Source organism: Salvelinus alpinus, chromosome 17, assembly GCF_045679555.1.
Source record: "Salvelinus alpinus chromosome 17, SLU_Salpinus.1, whole genome shotgun sequence".
In the NCBI taxonomy this organism is placed as follows: domain Eukaryota; kingdom Metazoa; phylum Chordata; class Actinopteri; order Salmoniformes; family Salmonidae; genus Salvelinus; species Salvelinus alpinus.
Window position 1 is genome coordinate 51337214 of NC_092102.1, and position 18995 is coordinate 51356208.

General features: G+C 42.9%; 1 protein-coding gene across 3 annotated transcripts in view; it reads left to right on the forward strand.

Annotated features, from left to right (window-relative positions):
- LOC139543145 (methyl-CpG-binding protein 2-like) overlaps positions 1 to 18697 on the forward strand; it is a 33331-nt gene extending 14634 nt beyond the window's left edge. Inside the window, exons 1-3 of one of the 3 annotated variants that reach the window (XM_071349375.1) lie at positions 1817 to 1919; positions 3501 to 3917; positions 7779 to 18697. In XM_071349375.1, coding sequence (XP_071205476.1) covers positions 1888 to 1919; positions 3501 to 3917; positions 7779 to 9162 — 1833 coding nt within the window. In that variant the 5' untranslated portion in view covers positions 1817 to 1887 and the 3' untranslated portion in view covers positions 9163 to 18697. Of the gene's footprint in view, positions 1 to 1816; positions 1920 to 3500; positions 3918 to 7778 lie in introns of those variants that run through there. The other 2 variants (XM_071349376.1, XM_071349374.1) reach the window with 2 other exon arrangements.
- Positions 18698 to 18995: the final 298 nt, after the last annotated feature.

Genomic DNA, 18995 nt, shown 5'->3' on the forward strand with positions numbered 1-18995 from the left:
ATATTATATAAATATATATATAAATATTATAAATATATATATATAAATATTATATATATAAATAAAATAAAGAAAAATAAAAAATTATATATATATCATATATAATAAAAAAATATATATATATACATATATATATCATTTTATTTTAATGTATTTTTTATTATATATTAAAAAATATATATATTATATATATTTTTTTATTGCAACAATAATAACAATATTACACATCAATACAGGGACATTCCTGTGAATACAATGAAAAACATGTAATAATAAATCACCAGGCAACCCCCCCCCCCCCCCAAAAAGAATCATTCAGGACATAATTTATACGTGACAAGGCAATTAGACATTAACAGACGTTCAGAGACATGACTTCTGTAATAGCGCATATAAATCAGGACAACCAGCACTTGTAGGGAGTGTCAAGCAATTGATTTTTTGCGCCTTTCACAGAAAGCGCTGTACACAGAAATATCGGTGGCAACCGGTACAGCACTGCTCAAAGTCCCTTTATATGTTATTTCAAGAGGTAGACTGGCTCTGTCAGCCAAAACAGCCAAATACTCCATCTAAATGTGAATTGATTCTCAATTGGAATATGGTTCTAGAAACATATTTTTATTTAACTCGACAAGTCAGTTAAGAACAAATTCTTATTTTCAATGACAGTCTAGGAACAGTGGGTTTACTGCCTTGTTCAGGGGCAGAAAGACAGATTTTTTACCGTGTCAGCTCGGGGATTCGATCTCGGAACCTTTTGGTTACTAGTCCAACACGCTAACCACTAGGCTACCTGCCACCCCTCCCCTCAAAAAAGCATAAATCCCTTTACTTTACTTTCATATTACATTCAAATAATTTCACAAATGCAAAATATACACTGTTTTAACTTGCTCTATGTCAGTTGCAGCCAACAGTATTTTTCAGTTACAACATGTTTCTGGCCGCCTTCTTCCAATTACGCGCAGGTGTTCAGAGCATGGAAGATAGCTAATTAGCACAGGTTGTCAGCTCTGTCTTCCCTAAACACCCGCTGTAACATGGATATGACAGCGTGGGAACAATAACCTTAACCCTATAAAGGTGTGTAGTAATAAAACCTTTTGAAATGTATTTTTTTTTTTTTTTTTACAAATTCTCACTGATATGAAAGATACGTTCCGAATGTTTCCAAACCGTACCGCGAGCGATGCGTGTTCAAACCGTACCGCGAGCGATGCGTGTTCAAACCGTACCGCGAGCGATGCGTGTTCAAACCGTACCGCGAGCGATGCGTGTTCAAACCGTACCGCGAGCGATGCGTGTTCAAACCGTACCGCGAGCGATGCGTGTTCACGTTCAGACAGAGTGTCGGGGCTCTTAATAAAAGTTCCCTGGGAAGAAGATACGTTAATCAATAGGCGCCAAATGCATTTAGGGTCTGTAAATGGCGTCGGGCTGTCCACGCCTAAAACCAAAGCAGAGGTACAACTTCTATTGAGAACTATTATACCATATGTATTACTATGACCTAAGTGGTAAAACAAATACACATTTGTTCTGAAGACAGATTGTCAAGGAAACCAATAGTGGGGATTTTCTGGTGACAGTTCCACCTCCACCACTCATCAAATTATAAACTCCAAGCCTGGATGTGTTTTGATGGTGTGTGTCATGTGTATTTGCTGCAGATGGAGATAGTGGCCTCATCTCAGAGTTCACAACCATTTACAGAGTAAGACAACTGCTCTCGCGAGATCCAAGGGCTCATACAATGGGTCTTATGAAACTGTTTCACGGATCTCGCGTGAATACGCCACTGACGGCAGTGAAATTGAGGCAGGGGTGAGAGGTACCCATGAGATGTTTTGAGAATTTTTATACAATTATTTATTTAAATAAAAAATGGCCGCCGTAGAGAGCGGAGACGAGAGACTGTAAGTGTGAATTACATGTATTCACCATTTCAATGTCGAGTTAGATGAATGTTCAAGTCGTTTAAAATGTATTGCTGTATTTAGCTAAAGTAATGCCTTGTATTTTTGTTATGAACTGGTCAGCAGGCAAGCTTACTGAAAGAGGCGTTCTGAATACGTCACCAAATTATACATAAATAAGTATTCCCCTACTTTAGCAGATCATAGATGAGCAAGGCAATGGTCTCAGTTAGATTTCTGTCGTGTGTGTGGGGGTGGGGGTGTCATTTTCTGACCTTTGAAAACACAGCCTGTAGATTTGTAAATATATTTACTATCAACAAAAATATATCCAGTTGTGTTCTTGTGTTTGCACTCTGTTTTGTCCACATCCTCCACCCTCATAACCAACTTGGCTTGCTGGCTAAATAGCTGGATAGGATGTAGCGTCATCCGATTACATTTGTGGCCATTTGACGTGGTAATTTTGCGACAGAATAGCCACATGTCATTTTACAGTGTTGTTATGACGTAAACCATTTTTATTTATTTTCTTTACATAGAAAAATGTTTGTTTGGTTATGACGACTGTTATCATCTAGCTAAATACTAGAGTTAGCTGACATGAGTTGGCCCATTTTTCTAGAATAACAAATAATGTTAAGGCATTGCTTTAATTGCATGAAGGACTGAGTATGATATAGCAGTGGTAGAAAAGTATATTGATGTACCGTGAAAATAATGCCCCTGTATTTTCACTACACTGGCATCTGGTATGGAGATATTCTACATAGGACAATTTATACCCCCCAGAAAATGTATTGTAAATATTCTTTATATGCATTACAATTAGTCAGCTAGGTTGAAGTGATTAGCATATTGTGATGTAGCTGCTGCTGTAGGCTACGTCTACTTTTACTGTTGTGTAGATCAGAATCATGATAAGATGTAAGATGCTTGTGTGTAATGTGGACCGACCATTGTGCAGTTGAAAATATTCGAACCATTGACATCTCTTGCCTAGTGGCTTCTCTGGCTGGCTGCGTCATTCAATATGCCTGCTATAGGGACGGTGCTTATAGAATATGGTTCAGTTCAGTTCAGGCAGAGTGAAGGTTTTGTCCTTAATGCCGTATATATATATATATATATATTTCACTATGTGAAGAAACAGCACAACACAATATTCTTTCCCAAAATGTTTTTTTTTTAACGACTTTTGTAAATAGGTAGTGAGTAGGTTGGGAGCAAGCTGAGGTTTGTAACTTATCTGTGATTTTTTTGTTTAAAACATGTTGTACCCCTATCGGCATTGAAGATAAGTTTGCAAAATTCTTGGAACTTTCAATAAATTCCCTGGTTTTCCCCCCCAAAAAACTTGGTTGGAGGACAACGGATTCCCTGCTTATTCCCTCCAGATTCCGGGAATCCTCAAACTGGGATTTCGGGAAAACCAGGGAATTTATTGAAATTTACAGTACATTTTTTTGTTGTTGTCAACCCTAGCAACAGACAGCCATTCTTCATATTCTCTGGTCTGATGAGCTGAGACCATGCCTCTGCTCTGCCTCTCCCCCTCATGACTAACATTGTCTTCCACAGCAGTGAGGAAAAGAGTGAAGATGCCAACCAGACTCAGAGCTCCAACGACAAGGACCCTAAGACACACAGCAAGCCCAAGAAGGTGAGGCTGGAGCGGAGGGATATGGAGAAGGAGAGGCTGGAGTCTTCATCCACCACCACTATGTTCTCCCCTCCTCATCCTCCAGTCCAGCAGCCCAGTGTAGATCAAGACCAGCCGCAGCTGGCTGAGGCGGGGCCCTCGGAACCCATGGTTACTGCAGTTGGTGAGGCCTCGGGTCTATTCGAGTCCCCTGCTTCGCCCAAACAGAGGAGGTCCATAATCAGAGACCGAGGTCCGCTCTACGACGACCCCTCTCTGCCCCAGGGCTGGACACGTAAACTGAAACAACGCAAGTCTGGGCGGTCCGCCGGAAAGTTTGACGTCTACTTGATGAAGTGAGTAGGCTATGAGAGAGAGCCATATCAAGAATTGTCTCTCAAAAGCATATCTGAAATAATGTCATGATATGATCATATTAAATATAATACAGAGAGATATGATACAGAGATGTGATATTAAATATTTTGCTGGAAGTAGCGAACAAAATCATGTCTGTTTCGTCCCTCATTGATATTGTAATGTGACTGAACCGTTTAGAAATTGTTTTACAAGACTGGTTTAATGTGACTGAACCAAAGAGAGTGTTTTTCAGGACTGTTTTGAGGTTGATGGAAATACAAAGATGGATTACACTTCAAAGTATTCAGACCTCTTGACTTTTTCCACATTTTGTTACGTTACAGCCTTATTCTAAAATGGATTAAATAAAAACAATTCCTTGGTGATCTACACACAGTAACCCATAATGGCAGCGTGAAAACAGGTTTTTAGACATTTTTGCAAATCTATTAAAAATAAAAAAATACCTTATTTACATAAGTATTCAGACCCTTTGTTATGAGACTCATAATTGAGCTCAGGTGCATCCTGTTTCCACTGATCATCCTTGAGATGTTTCTACAACTTGATTGGAGTCCACCTATGGTAAATTAAATTGATTGGACATGATTTGGAAAGGCACACAATTGTCTATATAAAGTCCCACAGTTGACAGTGAATGTCAGAGCAAAAACCAAGCTATGAGGTTGAAGGAATTGTCCGTAGAGCTCAGAGACAGGATTGTGTTGAGGCACATATCTGGGGAAGGATACCAAAACATTTAAATGGGGAATAGTTTGGAACCACCAAGACTCTTCCTAGAGCTGGCTGCCCGGCCAAACTGAGCAATCGGGAAGAAGGGTCTTGGTTAGGGAGGTGACCAAGAACCCGATGGTCACTCTGACAGAGCTCTAGAGTTCCTCTGTGGAGAACCTTCCAGAAGGACAACCATCTCTGCAGCACTCCACCAATCAGGCCTTTATGGTAGTGGCCAGACAGAAGCCACTCCTCATTAAAAGGCACATGACAGCCCGCTTGGAGTTTGCCAGAAGGCACCTAAAGAATCTCAGACCATGAGAAACAAGATTCTCCGGTCTAATGAAACCAAGATTGAACTCGTTGGCCTGAATGCCAAGTGTCAGGTCTGGAGGAAACCTGGCACCATCCCTATGGTGAAGCATGTTGTTGACAGCATCATGCTGTGGTGATGTTTTTCAGCGGCAGGGATTGGGAGACTAGTCAGGATTGAGGCAAATATGAACAGAGCAAAGTACAGAGAGATCTTTGCTCCAGAGTGCTCAGGGCCTCAGACTGGAGAAAAGGTTCACCTTCCAACAGGACAACGACCCTAAGCACTGCCAAGACAATGTAGGAGTGGCTTTGGGAAAAGTGTCTGAACGTCCTTGAGTGGCCCAGCCAGAGCCTGGACTTAAACCCGATCGAACATCTCTGGAGAGACCTGAAAATAGCTGTGTAGCAACGCTCCCCATCCAACCTGACAGAGCTTGAGAAGATATGCAGAGAAGAATGGGAGAAACTCCCCAAATACAAGTGTGCCACGCTTGTAGCGTCATACCCAAGAAGAATCAAGGCTGTAAACGCTGCCAAAGGTGCTTCAACAAAGTACTGAGTAAAGGGTCTGAATACTTAAGTAAATGTGATTTTTCAGTTTTTTTATTTTTAAATAAATTAACAAAAATGTGTAAAAAACAGTTTTTGCTTCGTCATTATGGGTTATTGTGTGTCGATTGATGAGTTAAAAAAGTTGTTAAAAATTGTAATGCATTTTAGAATAAGGCTGTAACCTAAAAAAAATGTGGAAAAAGTTCAAGGGGTCTGAATTCTTTCCGAAGTGTATTTTTCTGAATCTGGAGATATTTGCTCAGTTCATACTGGTACTTGCCCACCTTGTATTTCACCACACTTACAGTTGAAGTCGGAAGTTTACATACACCTTAGCCAAATACATTTAAACTCAGTTTTTCACAATTCCTGACATTCAATCCGAGTAAAAATTCCATGTCTTATGGTCAGTTAGGATCACCACTTTATTTTAAGAATGTGAAATGTCAGAATAATAGTAGAGAGAATGATTTATTTCAGCTTTTATTTCTTTCATCACATTCCCAGTGGGTCAGAAGTTTACATACACTCAATTAGTATTTGGTAGCATTGCCTTTAAATTGTTTAACTTGGGTCAAACGTTTCGGGTAGTCTTCCACAAGCTTCCCACAACAAGGTGGGTGAATTTTGGCCCATTCCTCCTGACAGAGCTGGTGTAACTGAGTCAGGTTTGTAGGCCTCCTTGCTCGCATACGCTTTTTCAGTTCTACCCACACATTTTCTATAGGATTGAGGTCAGGGCTTTGTGATGGCCACTCCAATACCTTGACTTTGTTGTCCTTAAGCCATTTGCTACAACTTTGGAAGTATGCTTGGGGTCATTGTCCATTTGGAAGACCCATTTGCAACCAAGCTTTAACTTCCTGACTGATGTCTTGAGATGTTGCTTCAATATATCCACATAATTGTCCATCCTAATGATGCCATCTATTCTGTGAAGTGCACCAGTTCCTCCTGCAGCACAGCACCCCCACAACATGATGCTGCAACCCCCGTGCTTCACGGTTGGGATGGTGTTCTTCGGCTTGCAAGCCTCCCCCTTTGGCCAAACAGTTCTATTTTTGTTTCATCAGACCAGAGGACAATTCTCCAAAAAGTACAATATTTGTCCCCATGTGCAGTTGCAAACCGTAGTCTGGCTTTTTTATGTCGGTTTTGGAGCGGTGGCTTCTTCCTTGCTGAGCAGCCTTTCAGGTTATGTCGATATAGGACTCGTTTTACTGTGGATATAGATACTTTTGTACCTGTTTCCTCCAGCATCTTCACAAGGTCCTTTGCTGTTGTTCTGGGATTGATTTGCACTTTTCGCACCAACTACATTCATCTCTAGGAGACAGAACACGTCTCCTTCCTGAGCGGTATGCCGGCTGCGTGGTCTCATAGTGTTTATACGTGTGAACTATTGGTTGTACAGATGAACGTGGTACCTTCAGGCGTTTGGAAATTGCTCCCAAGGATGAACCAGACTTGTGGAGGTCTACAATGTTTTTTCTGAGGTCTTGGCTGATTTTAGATTTTTCCATGATGTCAAGCAAAGAGGCACTGAGTTTGAAGGTAGGCCTTGAAATACATCCACAGGTACACCTCCAATTGACTCTAATGATGTCAATTAGCCTATCAGAAGCTTCTAAAGCCATGACATCATTTTTTGGAATTTTTCCAAGCTGTTTAAAGGCACAGTCAACTTAGTGTGTGTAAACTTCTGACCCACTGGAATTGTGATACAGTGACTTATAAGTGAAATAATCTGTCTGTAAAAATTGTTGTAAAAATTACTTGTGTCATGCACGAAGTAGGTGTCCTAAACGACTTCCCAAAACTATAGTTTGTTTACAAGAAATTTGTGGAGTGGTTGAAAAACTAGTTTTAATGACTCCAACCTAAGAGTATGTAAACTTCCGACTTCAACTGTATCTTTACAGAAAGGACGTTTACAGATCCGTTTACAGAAATTACGATTACAGAGATGTTAAATGTTAGGACGTTTACAGAAATTACATTTACAGATCGGTTTACCGTTAGGACGTTTACAGTTAGGAAGTTTGCAGATCCGTTTACAGAAATGACGATTACAGAAATGTTAAATGTTAGGACGTTTACAGAAATTACATTTACAGATCGGTTTACCGTTAGGACGTTTACAGTTAGGAAGTTTGCAGATCCGTTTACAGAAAGGAAGTTTGCAGATCCATTAACAGTTAGGAGGTTTACAGATCCGTTTACAGTCGGGACGTTCGTTGTGATCTGTATTTCAGCCCAGAGGGGAAAGCCTTCCGATCCAAGGTGGAGCTGATCGCCTTCTTCCAGAAGGTAGGAGACACCGCCACCAACCCCAACGACTTCGACTTCACCGTGACAGGGCGAGGCAGTCCCTCCCGCCGCGAGAAGAGACCCCCAAAGAAACCCAAGGTGATGAAACCGTCAGGGAGGGGCCGGGGTCGGCCGAAGGGGAGTGGGAAGTTACGCCCGGCCATGGAGGGCGTGGCAATGAAGCGTGTGGTGGAGAAGAGTCCTGGGAGGCTCTTGGTCAAAATACCTTTCAGCGCATCCAAGGCATCTGAAGCGGCGGGGCAGCCGCCATCGCAGGTCGTAGTCGCCACGATGCGCCCTGGACGGAAAAGGAAGGCGGAGACACAACTGCAGACTGCTCCGAAAAAGCGGGCGCGTAAGCCAGGGTTGGTGTCAGCGGCAGTTGGGGTGGCGGATTCCAGTACTTCCTCCTACGCAGCGGTTGCTATCGTCGCCGCAGAAGCCAAAAGGAAAGCTCAGAAGGAGTCTTCCACTAAGACAGTGCAGCAGACCGCTCTACCCATCAAGAAACGCAAGACCAGAGAAACTGTTGAGGAGTCGAAAGACATTCCAGCTATAGCTGGGGCAGGGAGTGCTGTGGTGGTGGTGGCAGCAGAGAGGACAGACCAGGGACAGAAGGATCAGGGACAGAAGGATCAGGGACAGAAGGATCAGGGACAGAAGGATCAGGGACAGAAGCTGCCAAAGAGTCCAGGGAGGATGCACAAGGACAGTCCCGTGACTGCCGGGCTGACCGCAGACGACAGTGGTGGGGCCAGCGGAGGCGGCAGCAGCAGTAGCATCACTACCCCAAAGAGTCACAGCCACAAGAGAAAAGAGCGTACGCCGCACAAACACCTTCACCACCACCACCACCGTCGCCACAGTCACTCCTCTGTAGTGGAGGATCCTCCTCCCCCACCCTCCCAGCGGCCCCCTCACCATCACTTCCCCGGCTTGACTATGGGCCTAGTCTCCCATACAGCCAGGGCCTCGGTGAGGCCAGGGGCACTCCTGCAGAATGAGCCCCAGGACCTGAGCACCTCCAGGGGGCCCTGCCGGGCCAACACCACCACGGCCAGAGGAGAGAGAGAGGAGGTCAGGGAGGTCAGACAGGACAGGTGTCCAAAGCCTCCGGTAGCTGCAGTGGTGGGAATGGATGACACCAGGGCCAACAAGCATCAAGTGGACATGGCAGCAGGGACGGTGGAAGGGAGGGATTTGAGAGACATTGTATCCTTCTTAGTCGTCCCCAGACCTAGCCGGGAGGAGACCGTCTCAGCCGTACCCAGACCTAGCCGGGAGGAGACGGTCGAGTCTCGGACACCGGTCACTGAAAGGGTTAGTTGACTGCGTTGCAGGACCCATGTCTGTAAGGAGAGAGGAGACGTTTAGTGCAGCAGTGGATTTTGTAAGAAAACAACAAACAGAAAATGTGTACATAAAAACAAAAGGCAGCTGTTGGTTGATGTTCTTTCTGTGGGTTGGGCTGTTTATCTGTTTATTGACAAACAAATAACGCAGCTTAATGGACATCCCAAAACAGATTGCTTCCTGATAATTTTTTTGGTAATTGTTTTGTTCTTTCTTTTTGCTTTAAACCTGTTAGTCATCCACTGCGACCCATGATCCTTTGCTCAAAGCTTACAGGACGTGGAGGACCTACACTTCCCGTATACATCATCAGCCGGAAACTATGGAATCCATGGTTTAAGATACCATTGTTAAAATGGGACTGAAACAGGGTTGGATTTGCCTAAAGCCAAGGCACATGTCCTGTCTGGCCCTTTATAAAGTGGACTTGCCAATGCTGTTATTCTGTGCTCCGTGGATAGAGGCCTCACAATATACATATGCCATGCAAGCTGCCACTGCTTCTGTTGTAGCATCCTCTTATTACCGCAGAACGCAGGGTGAGTCCAAAATGGCACCCTATTCCTTATTTTAATGCACTGCTTATAGGGTCCTGGTCAAACAGTGTGCACTGTATTGGGAATAGGGTGCCATAGGGCTCTGGTCTAAAGTAGTGCACTATATATAGGGAATAGGGTGCCATAGGGCTCTGGTCTAAAGTAGTGCACTGTATAGGGAATAGGGTTCTAGTCTAAAGTAGTGCACTGTATAGGGACTAGGGTGCCATTTTGGATGAAGCCTCGGTTTCCAGTCCACACTCTACAGTCCAGGCCTATTCATTTAGGTGACATAAGTTTTCCTCAACCTATAATATGTCCATGCGTCCCAAATGGTACCCTATTCCCTATGTAGTGCAATACTTTAGACCAGGACCCTAAAAGTAGTGCAATACTTTAGACCAGAACCCTAAACGTAGTGCACTACTTTAGACCAGAACCCTAAAAGTAGTGCACTACTTTAGACCAGAACCCTAAAAGTAGTGCACTACATAGAGAAGAGGGTATCATTTGGGACTACCTCCTGAAGCTTTGAAACGAAAACACTCTTGATTCTGACCGATAACTTCCTATCTGATGGTTGAGGTGATGAAACCACAGGGTTTTAGAGGCCTACCGATAACTTCCTATCTGATGGTTGAGGTGATGAAACCACAGGGTTTTAGAGGCCTACCGATAACTTCCTATCTGATGGTTGAGGTGATGAAACCACAGGGTTTTAGAGGCCTACCGATAACTTCCTATCTGATGGTTGAGGTGATGAAACCACAGGGTTTTAGAGGTCTACCGATAACTTCCTATCTGATGGTTGAGGTGATGAAACCACAGGGTTTTAGAGGCCTACCGATAACTTCCTATCTGATGGTTGAGGTGATGAAACCACAGGGTTTTAGAGGCCTACCGATAACTTCCTATCTGATGGTTGAGGTGATGAAACCACAGGGTTTTAGAGGCCTACCGATAACTTCCTATCTGATGGTTGAGGTGATGAAACCACAGGGTTTTAGAGGCCTAGATACACCAATGACGTGTGGTTTGATGAATGTTTGGCTCCTGAAAACAGGTTCAATTACAATTACAATTCTACTGATGCCTTTTCTCGTCGTTTACTTATGTAATGGAGGCTGACTGTAGTCCCACAAATACACAGAAGCAAATAATAGAATACCAATCATTAAAACAGTATTATTTATTTTTTTACTAGTAATGCAAATGAGATGGTAAAATTTCCATGTACTCAGTTTCTCCTAAACTGTTTCCCCACAGTCAGAGAGGAAGCTAAAAGCACAACTGGACCCAGGCATTATAATAGCCAATGCTCCATAGATTCGTCCCCCCAATTTTTTTGTTGTTGTTTTTGTTGTTGTTGTCAATACCTAAAGTATCAAAAGTTTTCTATATACTCAAATGACATCCCAAAGACAATATAAATAACCAAACCCGCTGGAGGAAGTTGTTTTGTTGTCTGTTGTGTTTGGGGGGGAATTTTTTTGTTGTCAATAATTAAAAAGTAGACCGCATAGTGGGTCAATTTCCACTACAACTAGGCGCTTAGAAGCACGAGGCTCAACTTCTCCACTGTTTTGGTCCCGAGGAAAATCGAACCAGTACACATGTGCAGATACTGTGTGAGAGCAATACTTGATCATCTCAATATCTCCGCTACTGTTCGTGGCGACGTCATTTAGTCAAGTCTACCATTAATCTTTTATTTTTTATTCAGTCCTGTTCTAAAAAATGTATTTCAAATAGAGCATTTGATTATTAAATATTCCAGTTTTGACGCAGCCACTATGAATGTCAACACAGCAACTGGATTATCTTCTGTACTCGTGGCTTCATGAAACTTTGTTAGCTGTGTTAGACTAGTTGCTTTCCTTTAGTTTAAAATCGCAGGTAGGAAGTCAAAACGCATAACGCCTGCTAGTGGTTTTAGGCGGTTTTAGGAAGCTAGAACCTACTCCATGGTCACTATAGAGGGTTTTAGGAAACTAGAACCTACCAGTGTTTTTAGATAAGAAATCATGCGAAGAGTGACATCATAGTCGGTCAGATTTAAAACGTATGGTTGGTATTCAATCAAATCTGCAGTGAGCAGAAGTCGGCATTCCTACGCAGACAATAGTCTACAATTTGTGTGTTGATCAACAAGCAAAATTATAAATCTGTTTTGTTTCACCCCATTAACAATGTCTCGCTAATTACATTAGTTAATTACATTAGTTTAAAACATGCCTTTTTTTTCTTCTGGCTCAATAACAAATGTTTTAATGAGTTTTACCCTGCACTCAATCCCTCACTCACACAGAAGTGTAACGGCAGCCTTCCTGCTCTTCGTCTGAAGAGGAGGTGTAGCAGGGATCGGACCAAGACGCAGCGTAGCTCGTGTTCAACATGCTTTAATAAACAAGACGAAAACGTGAACAATTAACAAAATACAAAAAATAACAAACGTGGCAAACCGAAACAGTCCTCTCTGGTGAAACGAACACAAAGACAGGAAACAAACCCCAACACAAAACAAGCCACCTAAATATGATTCCCAATCAGAGACAACACAAAACACCTGCCTCTGATTGAGAACCATATTAGGCCAAACATAGAAACAGACAAACTAGACACACAACATAGAATGCCCACCCAGCTCACGTCCTGACCAACACTAAAACAAGTAAAACACACAAGAACTATGGTCAGAACGTGACAAGAAGCAATTCCATAAATTTACCGTAATCGGCCCTGACCAGAAAACCTTGTTTCTAATCTGTACTCAGTCTTGAATCTGAAAAAAAACTTATTCTTGCATGTCAAAACTCCAGAGATCTATTTGTTATTGACTTCTTTACATATTATGATAGTATAGATTATTATTACTTTAATACAACAATATGTTAAATCTGGAATTCTCTGTAATGGACATCGTGACGACAGTATGGATGTTGTGTAGAGTTGACCTGTTACAGTAGTTTGCCTTAAACAGTAGTACTCAGTTTTGGCACAACACCAGACGTCACAAAATATAAATATAATTTTTTACAAATCTGCACGAGAATTTTTTTGACTTTCTGTAGATCAGATGTAAGAACTGTGAAAGTTCAGACCCCCCCCCCCCCGTCTCCACCTGCCCCCCCCCCCTGTCTCCACCTGCCCCCACCCCTGTCTCCACCTGGAGAATATGTCCTATATTTACTAGAAGGGGGCTTTTTCCTCCTCAATAAAATACAAATTGTAGACAAACAATAGTTTGGATATGGCCCATATCTCTCCTTTTGCTTCGCCTCTTGCCCTAGTGACTAGGGAGGGGCACAATGGATAATACGAGCTCTCTTGCTCACAAAGGGCTATGTAATATCTTCAAATTCACAACAACGCGGGGAGAAAGAACTGTTAAAAGTCTAGTGTATCAAAAAACCTGACATAATCACACCATCTGCATTGTTGCAGTTTGGAAGTTTTGGTACAAGTTGACTGTTTTACTGAGTGAACTCCCAGTGGCTCTTTCTCTCTCTCTCGTTCTCCCCCACCCCCCTCTCTCTCTTCCCCCTCCAGCGCTTTCTCTCCCCCTCTCTCTCGTTCTCCCCCACCCCCCTCTCTCTCTTACCCCTCGAGCGCTTTCTCTCCCCCCTCTCTCTCGTTCTCCTCCACCCCCCTCTCTCTCTTCCCCCTCCAGCGCTTTCTCTCTCCCCTCTCTCTCGTTCTCCCCCACCCCCCTCTCTCTCTTCCCCCTCCAGCGCTTTCTCTCCCCCCCTCTCTCTCGTTCTCCCCCACCCCCCTCTCTCTCTTCCCCCTCCAGCGCTTTCTCTCCCCCCTCTCTCTCGTTCTCCCCCACCCCCCTCTCTCTCTTCCCCCTCCAGCGCTTTCTCTCCCCCCCTCTCTCTCGTTCTCCCCCACCCCCCTCTCTCTCTTCCCCCTCCAGCGCTTTCTCTCCCCCCTCTCTCTCGTTCTCCCCCACCCCCCTCTCTCTCTTCCCCCTCCAGCGCTTTCTCTCCCCCCTCTCTCTCGTTCTCCCCCACCCCCCTCTCTCTCTTCCCCCTCCAGCACTTTCTCTCCCCCCCTCTCTCTGCAGATCATCACAAGAAGCTCTTACACTACACAAATACCCTTTCCCACCCTACTGAGCTGAGCTGTCTCCGATATTATTTCCAGCACAGTTCCAGCAACTATGGTGGATGCGGAACCAGGTCAGTGCAGTGCGATTCAGCTTTTGTCAGCTCAGCTCCGTAGTGTGAAAGGGTTTAACCAGTACCAGGTTCGGACTCAGTCTTCAGTAATATGTCTCCGCTGGTCTAGAAACCTGGAGGTGGAGGCTAGAGGAGGGTCAGTCCGTTACAGCAGTTTGAAGGCAAAATATGCACTTTTCATTTTGCATTTTAATATTTAATGAAGCAGAAATTGGGTATAGTAAATAGCAAAAGTAGGATGGAAAAAACAAATTGGTTACTTGCAGTGAATTCGGAAAGTATTCAGACCCCTTGATTTTTTCCACATTTTGTTACGTTACAGACTTATTCTAAAATGGATTAAATCGTTTTTTCCCCTCATCAGGCTACACACAATACCCTATTATGACGTCACAATACCCCATAATGAGAAAGTAAAATCAGGTTTTTAGAAATTTCTATAAGAAAAAACCCCCCGGAAATATTACATTTACATAAGTATTCAGACCCTTTACTCAGTACTTTGTTGAAGCACCTTTGGCAACGATTACAGCCTCAAGTCTTCTTGGGTATGACGGTATAATCTTGGCACACCTGTATTTGGGGAGTTTCTCCCATTCTTCTCTGCAGATCCTCTCAAGCTCTGTCAGGTTGGATGAGGAGCGTCGCAGCACAGATATTTTCAGGTCTCTCCAGAGTTGTTCGATCGGGTTCAAGTCTGGGCCACTCAAGGACATTCAGAGACTTGTCCCGAAGCCACTCCTGCGTTGTCTTGGCTGTGTGCTTAGGGTCGTTGTCCTGTTGGAAGGTGAACCTTCGCCGTCCTGAGTGCTCTGGAGCAGGATTTCATCAAGGATCTCTCTGTACTTTGCTCCGTTCATCTTTCCCTCGATCCTTACTAGTCTCCCAGACCCTGCCCCTGAAAAACATCCCCACAGCATGATGTTGCCACCACCAACCTTAACCGTAGGGATGGTGTCAGGTTTCCTCCAGATGTGACACTTGGCATTCAGGCCAAAGAGTTCAATCTTGGTTTCATCAGACCAGAGAATCTTGTTTCTCATGGTCTGAGAGTCCTTTAGATGCCTTTTGGCAAACTCCAGGCGGGCTGTCATGTGCCTTTTACTGAGGAGTGGCTTCCGTCTGGCCACTCTACCATAAAGGCCTGATTGGTGGAGTGCTGCAGAGATGGTTGTCCTTCTGGAAGGTTCTCCCATCTCCACAGAGGAACTCTAGAGCTCTGTCACAGTGACCATCGGGTTCTTGGTCAACTCCCTGACCAAGGCCCTTCTCCCCAGATTGCTTAGTTTGGGTGGCCAGCTCTTGATGGTTCCAAACTTCTTCCATTTAAGAATGATGGAGGCCACTGTGTTCTTAGGGACCTTCAATGCTGCAGAACTTTTTGGGTATCCTTCCCCAGATCTGTGCCTCGACACAATCCTGTCTCGGAGCTCTACAGACAATTCCTTCAACCTCATGGCTTGGTTTTTGCTCTGACATGCACTGTCAACTGTGGGGCCTTATATAGACAGGTGTGTGCCTTTCCAAATCATGTCCAATCAATTGAATTTACCACAGGTGGACTCCAATCAAGTTTTACAAACATCTCAAGGATGATCAATGGAAACAGGATGCACCTGAGCTCAATTTCGAGTCTCATAACAAAAGGTCTGAATACTTATGTAAATATATATATATTTTTATATATATATATATATATATATATACATTTGCTAAAATAAAAAATATAACAGATTTCGCTTTGTCATTATGGGGTAATGTGTGTAAATATTTAATACATTTTAGAATAAGGCTGTAACATAACAAAATGTTGAAAAAGTCAAGGGGTCTGAATACTTTCCAAATGCACTGTATGTCCTGAAATTCTGTCATTGTGATCAGTGTGGACTTGAGGACTGGATCGAAGCTCAATGTCTCCATTACCTGGTTCACTCTGTTGGGGTGAACTGACCCGGACAGCATCGAAGCTCAATGTCTCCATTACCTGGTTCACTCTGTAGGGCTGAACTGACCCGGACAGCATCGAAGCTCAATGTCTCCATTACCTGGTTCGCTCTGTAGGGCTGAACTGACCCGGACAGCATCGAAGCTCAATGTCTCCATTACCTGGTTCCCTCTGTAGGGCTGAACTGACCCGGACAGCATCGAAGCTCAATGTCTCCATTACCTGGTTCACTCTGTAGGGCTGAACTGACCCGGACAGCATCGAAGGTCAATGTCTCCATTACCTGGTTCACTCTGTTGGGCTGAACTGACCCGGACAGCATCGAAGCTCAATGTCTCCATTACCTGGTTCACTCTGTTGGGCTGAACTAACCCGGACAGCATCGAAGCTCAATGTCTTCATTACCTGGTTCACTCTGTAGGGCTGAACTGACCCGGACAGCATCGAAGCTCAATGTCTCCATTACCTGATTCACTCTGTAGGGCTGAACTGACCCGGACAGCATCGAAGCTCAATGTCTCCATTACCTGGTTCACTCTGTAGGGCTGAACTGACCCGGACAGCATCGAAGCTCAATGTCTCCATTACCTGGTTCACTCTGTTGGGCTGAACTGACCCGGACAGCGTCGAAGCTCAATGTCTCCATTACCTGGTTCACTCTGTTGGGCTGAACTGACCCGGACAGCGTCGAAGCTCAATGTCTCCATTACCTGGTTCACTCTGTTGGGCTGAACTGACCCGGACAGCGTCGAAGCTCAATGTCTCCATTACCTGGTTCGCTCTGTAGGGCTGAACTGACCCGGACAGCGTCGAAGCTCAATGTCTCCATTACCTGGTTCGCTCTGTAGGGCTGAACTGACCCGGACAGCATCGAAGCTCAATGTCTCCATTACCTGGTTCACTCTGTAGGGCTGAACTGACCCGGACTCTGCTGGTTCTGTTTCCTTTCCAGCAAGGAACCGAGGCAACCCAGTACAGCTAGGCATGGTTTGGCTCTGCAGTAGAATCAGGTTCAAGTGAACACCATTGCCAGTCTGGCTAGCTGAGCTGCAATCTAAGGGCAAGTGCCTTGCTTTGCGGATTTACATTATACACTGTATTGTGTGACAGATGTGGCCTTTGATTAAAAACATTGTATTTTATTCCAGTAAAATTAAACTATGGTCTGAGGAGAGAAGTGGGTGGGTTGAACAATTTACTAGCCTAGTCCCAGATCTGTTTGTGTCGTCTTGCCAACGTAACGACCCTAGGAACAAACAGATCTGGGACCAGGCTACAATTTCACAACGAGGATCTTGCATTCCTTAAGTGAGAGTTAAGGTTAATAACAGGTTATATATATATATATATAATATATAACAGGTTATAACGTCTGTTTGGACTCAACTCTCACTCAGTATGTAACCAACCTGTAGTTGATTGTGATGTTTGCCTGTTATTAAGTAATAAGTCCCTAATTTTTCTATTGGATTTGATGAAAGAAATATCCAGTGGTATAGAATGTAATTTCATGGACACAGCTAGACAGGCTTTTGATGTGATAGCATGTAGTGAAGAAGAAATAAAGAACAATTCATTAAAAAATATATACTATATTTATGGAAATAAATGAACGTGGCAGCTTACCAGGACTCGTGTTTTCTTTTGGTGAAGGAGAGTTGTCCGTATACTTTTCTAGAGATTTTGTATGTCTTCATTCCCCCTGCTTCAGGATGTTAGATTGAACTATTTCAGACATGGTAGCTTTGACAATGCTGTTTAAACTGTCCCTTTCCCACACCAAATCACTGCTTTTTACAAAAGCAATATTATATAAAGAAAAACGAGTGAATATACGTTTTTATGTCATTATTCAATTTGCTTTTAATTTTCTCCCTACACTTCTATCCCTATGCGTCAATTGTGTAATAGGTGACATTGACGTATAGGATTAATCTTTATTTAAATTATTATTTATTATTTATTTAATAAATGCTAATTCTAGTTGAAATTAAAACAGAGTAAACTTTGATACAAATTCAAAAAGTCCGCTTCTGGAGAAGAAGTTGACTGTCTATTTAACATAGTCTTGTGCCTTGAAGTACTATAATTTATACTGTGGTCGATTGTGTATTTGCCTCTTGTTGCTATTCTATGCTTTGAGTGTATTATAGAGTAATAGATAAAAGTATTTTCTCAGTTTGACGATCATTTGCCTGCTTTCATTTTTTTTCATTTAAACAAAAACGTATTTAGAGTAACTGAGTACTATAAGTTGCAATAACGAATATCTCATAAGACCTTTTTGACAATTTTAAGAGATTTTGTTGTTTTTCGTATCTTGTTTTAGCACTTTGGGAAATTGTTGTTGTTGATTAGCATCATTATTATTGTTATTATTATTATTATTAATAATAGTATCAAATAATTGGTCATCATTAGCCTGCCTTATCCCTTCCGACCACGGCTTTATATGAGATAATATTTAAATCATGGCCAGTGTATGAAACACAAAAATTAAAGATCTGCACTTTATATAGTCCGTTACCTTACAGGACACTCATCATCCTTTTCTATGTATTTTGTTGTTGTCTGAATTAGTCATTTGATTTAGATATTTTTTTTCATTTAGTTTCAACTAGTAATGCAAAGGGGGATGGGTAGTCCTAAATGTTAGCAAAACTATTTTAATGAAACAAACACACGTTCCTGGTGTCAAGGGTTATAATGTATTATTGTTATGCCATTTCCAAGCCATGTCTTTGCTTTCCTGAAACTACAAAGCATAGTTTTTGTTAGTAATTTTTATAGTAATATATCTGTTTGTTTGATTCTATGTAACAAACATACTAGTAAACAACATATATCTATATTGTCTTGTGTGTAAACATTATTTTTTTCATTCATTCATTCATTCATTTGGGCGACATTCATTTGGGCAACCACGAGTCACTTTACATCTCCACGTGTGTAATTCATATCCGAACCCTGACTAGAGCCATGCCACATATATTCATACATCCACCAATCCACTCCCTCTAGCTAGCCCATACCTCTACCAATCCACTCCCTCCAGCTAGCCCATACCTCCACCAATCCACTCCCTCCAGCTAGCCCATACCTCCACCAATCCACTCCCTCTAGCTAGCCCATACCTCTACCAATCCA